The sequence below is a fragment of the Penaeus chinensis genome, chromosome 3, assembly GCF_019202785.1.
Source record: "Penaeus chinensis breed Huanghai No. 1 chromosome 3, ASM1920278v2, whole genome shotgun sequence".
Classification (NCBI taxonomy): domain Eukaryota; kingdom Metazoa; phylum Arthropoda; class Malacostraca; order Decapoda; family Penaeidae; genus Penaeus; species Penaeus chinensis.
Window position 1 is genome coordinate 1,783,723 of NC_061821.1, and position 5,000 is coordinate 1,788,722.

The following is a 5,000-nucleotide window of genomic DNA, read 5'->3' on the forward strand; positions in this document are numbered from 1 at the left end:
GACATAATATTCTTGTATGTATGTATGTATGTTTGTATGTATGTGTATGTATGTGCGTAAGTAATGTAGGTATGTATGTGTGTGTGTATGTAATGTAATAGCTTCAGCTCTCCAGTTACAAGAATTTAAACCCTTTTGTTATTATTTCTCTTTTACAGTCATAAAATGGTATAGCAAAACGTTCCAAGATGACGGATAACAACGAGATAATCAGCAGTCTAAAGCTGGAGCCAGAACTTGGAGGAAGCGATGGAGGGGGATGCCTCAGCTGTTCCAGCCTGCGGAAGGTACGGTCGTGAGTGAATGTTGCCAAGTTGGAATTGATCTCAATGATATTCCTGTTGTCCTCTCATTATACTAACTTTGGAATCGTCCTTTCCTTACATGCAGAGACTACAGACATGCCGCGAGTGGGTGAAGTTTTACCACGTGAAGCTCGAACAGCAGGAGTAAGTGCTTGGTTTTATTTACTGGTTGAGGTGTTATGTTTGATAAATGTTGTCCTTTCTAATATACTTTTTTTTATTTCTTTATTTCCTTTTTTTGTATTTTGTGAATGTTTTTATATGTTAGATACTTCTACTTAGTCAGATGGCTTTCATAAATGGATATAATGTATTGTAATTGCATCCCTTGACTACATTCAGTCATGATATTTACTTATATGTGTTGTTGTTTTTTTTTGTCAGCAAACTCCTTCACATTGTGGCAGATTTTGAGAGAGAAAAGCAGCAAAATATGGAGCTGCAGATGGCCTTTGACCAAAGAACCCGTGAAGCATCCTTTGCTCGGGAACAGATGGCAAACTTATTAATGGAAATCCAGCCACTAAGGTCGGTTAAAATCAATTATTTAGTTATTATTATTTTTTCTTAATTTTTAAATCTTAATTTTTAATATACTTTTATATACTTTGTTTTATATCATTCCTTTGAAGATTTAGATAGGCTTACAGCAAAATCATATTTTGATCTCTGCCTTTTCTCGTTATCGCTTAGGTAACCAGGGTTGGTAATTTTTTTTTTTATTAAAAAAAAAAATCTTATTTAAAAAAAAAAATTGAAAGTTTAAGATACATTTTGGAGTGCTTTTACTGCATGTTGCATCATACCTCACATGGTTACAGCGTATTTAAACTTGTGAAATGTCTCTGCACATAAATGGCTCTGCTAGTGCTTAGCCTCAAAGTCAGTCGATAGACTTTGTGACCTTACCTGATTTCACCTTTCCTTGAATTGGCAGGATTTTTTATTTTTTTTATTACTAATGCTATGAATATCATTGGTGTTATTTTTATCATAAACATTATAATTATTGTAATGTTATAGACATTAGTATCAGCGATATAAGATAATTCTAAAATATTTTTGAAAATTAAAGTAAAGGGTAAACAGGTGAGAGACAGTACATCTAAGTGGCTCATTAGTGACTTGGTATAAGTGTAGCCATCTATGTATATCTAAACCTTGAGTTACAAGGAGTAGTAGCAAGAATGAAATCTCAGAGAAAAATGTCAGCAGCTACAAACTGAATTATCAGAAGAGGATTTTTGATGATCAGGGAAGACTGAAAATTCTGACTCCAAAGGTGCCTCAAAGAAATATTGCAATTCTAGCATTACAAAAAGAGTGTCCAACTTCTGCCACAAGTTTTTAAAAATGTAAAGCAACAACTATGGACACATTTGTTACAAAACAACTTATGAAAAGGCAAACCTTGATGAAACAGTCGCTAAATGGCCTTTGCAGCCAACTCTTCATTTAGATTGCTAAAACATCATCAGTTTTGTAAAATGGCTGGGAAGTTGAGGCCAGGATACACTCCTCCAACACGAAAAGGAATTGCAGACAAACTCCTACCCATGATTTATAAAAAAGAATATGCAAAGTGTGCCACAGAGCTAAAGGATGAAACTATGTCTGTTTTTAGACGGATGGTCTGACATTCACAATGAACCAATTGTGTGTGTTACTGTGACAACCTCAAATTCCCATATATATCTAGTGGATACAATAGACACAAGTGAACAGCCTCATACAGTTGAATATATAGAAGAACTCTCAGAATTAACAATTCAGAAGTGTGAAGAACTTGGTTGCCATGTTGGTAGCACTGTGACAGATAATGCAGCTAATGTGAACAAAATAAGGAAACTGTTAGAACAGGGAAATGACTAAAGTTGGTGACCTATGGCTGTACTGCACACATTCTGAATCTTCTGGCTCATGATCTGAAAATTGGCAATATTAAATAGCATGTGGTGTATATAGTAAAATACTTTAGAAACAATCAATATGCTTCTGCAAGATACCACCAGGAAGGTGGGCAATGTCTTATTATGCCTCAAGACTCAAGATGGAATACTATGAATACTATGAGCAGATTAATGTCAGAGTTAGAGAGGTGTCTAATGTAACACTGAAGTGGTCAGCAGAGGAACTACCTGCATGACTAGAGCCAATAGCTGTGGCTTTGGACATGACACAGCAATAAATGTACAACTGCTGAAGCAGTGAACATATGGAAAGAATTAATCACAACTTCATGCAATGACAGAAGTAGTAACTGCTGCAAAAAAGAGATTTGGCCAAATCATAGCACAAGCTCATCTTGTAAACCTAATTCATCCTTCCTTTCAAGGAAAACTGCTTAGTGCAGAAGTGAATAATTCAGTGAACTATGCCAATGAAAACTTTACCTCACTTGCCCCAGCCATGAAATTTCAAGCCAAATTGGTTCCTTTTCATGCAATTAAGTTTAGCGATTCTGTGACCAAGCGTATGTCAGCTGTTGAATGGTGGAGGTCATATTCAAATGTGTTGGATAGTGTTGTAATTTCAGCAGCACCACACCTACGGTCTGCAGTGGCATCATCATCAGGGGTTGAACGAGTTTTTCAAGCTATGGTATTGTACATTCAGATCTAAGAAACTGGCTGATGATAGAAAAAGCAGCATAACTGGTGTTTTTGTTTAAAATCATAAATGTATACAAAATGGATGTATTTGATGATACTATTGATCAGAATTCATAAAAGAACCAACTGTATTGTCATAAGAATTAAAAATAAAAACTTTAGTTTTTAAAGATTTAAAATGTATATTTCAACAAACTTATTTGTTCTTATTAACTACTTTTTAAAGGAATGGGATAAAACTTTTCAAAGAATAATGTTTTTTTCCAGCATCAATTCTGTGTGCTTTTATTTTAAATACAGGCTATAATAATATTGAATAATCTTTTTTTTTAATTAATTACTTCAGGATATAAATTCAGTTCATTAGAAGTTAGCCTCTTTGAATTCTTTTTTTAATGGCATGTGATTTTTTTTGTAGTGCTGTATTGTAAAAGGAAGTGCTTTAGTAGTCTACTTTTCAGGAACAAATAAAGTTCATGACAGAAATATATAAAGCAGGTGTAATTATGTGTTTATTTTCATATTTTTCCTTCAAATTCCATATTGCTTTGGGGAGAAGCAAATTTGTTTTTTAAACAGTGATTAAAAATAAAAAAATCATCTGATATAAATCTTGATTTCAGTCATCATGATTTAAACCAACCAACCCTGGAGATAACTGTTGAGAAAACAAGTTGAATATAATCAAATTTAAAATGTGTATTGTTATACTTTTCTATTGCCTTTTTTGTAATAATTAATTCCTAAAACTATTGGTATGCGATTTAAGAACTATAGATATTTGCTATATCAAGCAGAAGTAATACGGAAGTTGATTGTTACTTTTCTTCCCTTAATAACAGGGAAAAGATTAGCACTTTGGAGAAAGAACTAGACGATGAGAAGAAATTGAAAGAGTCTGCAGAAAACCAAGTGATTGGCTTGAAACACATGAAGGATCAGCAGAGGCACCAGATTGATGCCATGAGAGCTAAAGTCGACATGAATCTCATTGAAGTACTGGAAAAGAAACTGCACACAGCTCGCAGTGATATTAAACTCTTGAGGTGCTCCCTGGATGACAAGTCTCGTGAGTACAGTACTGTTTTTGGGGTCACCTGTTTTGTGATTTCTCATTGCATTTCACCTTTGCAGTCATTTTTTAAATGAATAGGTTTGTCTTGATTTTTGTTTTCAGTTGTAAATTTTGAATTCATGCCTGATGTAGAAATATCAGACTTTGATCTAATTAACCCTCTGCCTGTATTTATTTAACTTGTAGACATAGATTTTAGTTTCTAGACTTTAATTACTACTAACTTTGCTTTTAAGTGGGTTTTGTTGGAATGAGCATGCTTAGATCATTTAATACTTTATTTCACTACATAATGACTGCTAAAAGGTATACATTCCTATAAATATATAATATACATATTAATGACTTATTCTTGCTCATCAAAATTACTGTCAAAACTGTCATTGTCTTGGTCATCTACAAGAGGGATGTGGAGAACTGTCATCGGCTTTACGTCCAGCGTTTTGTCCGTGATAGCCACATAGTCGCCATGGTTTTGCCGAGCTAGATAGATGCTGCCAGCAGTCAGGAGAAGGACCAATCCCACTGCTAGGGACCCAGTGATGGCAAGGTCAATTGTGTAGTCTCTCAACCACACAGTGACACGAGAACTTAACTCATGGTTCATCACATGCTCCTGTTCACTTCGAGGGCAACATGTTATTTGCACCTGTAAGAGAACACACTGTGGTTGGTGATGGAAGCTGAGAAGTTTGTCATGAATTAATCAGTGTTTGGTACAATAGTCCGATTTGTGGTAAACTCTGAACCTGTATTGGTTGCCTTTTCTGAATGTCTTCAACAGTAATCTGGACCTTTTACATGAACACTTTACTTTTACTGTAATCATTATGGGACTTTAGTGTTATTATAACACAGCAGACTGGTTTTGGCAATACAAGAAGAGGTTGATCTAGTTAAAAAATTGCAAAGTTTAGGAAGTGCAACATACTTCTATTAATATATAAAATATTGGTATTTACAAGATTAACATGATATACATAAATGTTTTAAAGCTGATTCGATTAA

General features: G+C 34.3%; 2 protein-coding genes across 3 annotated transcripts in view; one reads left to right on the forward strand and one right to left on the reverse strand.

Moving 5' to 3' along the window:
• Window positions 1–5,000, forward strand: part of LOC125039334 (centromere-associated protein E-like) — a 26,545-nt gene that overhangs the window by 1,587 nt on the left and 19,958 nt on the right. For both annotated transcript variants that reach the window (XR_007116113.1, XM_047633177.1), the window contains exons 2-5: window positions 159–287; window positions 391–449; window positions 690–833; window positions 3,760–3,986. Coding sequence is in view for 1 of the 2 variants with exons in the window: in XM_047633177.1 (XP_047489133.1) it covers window positions 189–287; window positions 391–449; window positions 690–833; window positions 3,760–3,986 (529 nt within the window). In the remaining variant the exon portion in view is untranslated. The remainder of the gene's footprint in view (window positions 1–158; window positions 288–390; window positions 450–689; window positions 834–3,759; window positions 3,987–5,000) is intronic.
• Window positions 4,257–5,000, reverse strand: part of LOC125039345 — a 2,350-nt gene continuing 1,606 nt past the window's right edge. Inside the window, exon 2 of the mRNA XM_047633187.1 lies at window positions 4,257–4,641. Coding sequence (XP_047489143.1) covers window positions 4,339–4,641 — 303 coding nt within the window. The 3' untranslated portion in view covers window positions 4,257–4,338. The remainder of the gene's footprint in view (window positions 4,642–5,000) is intronic.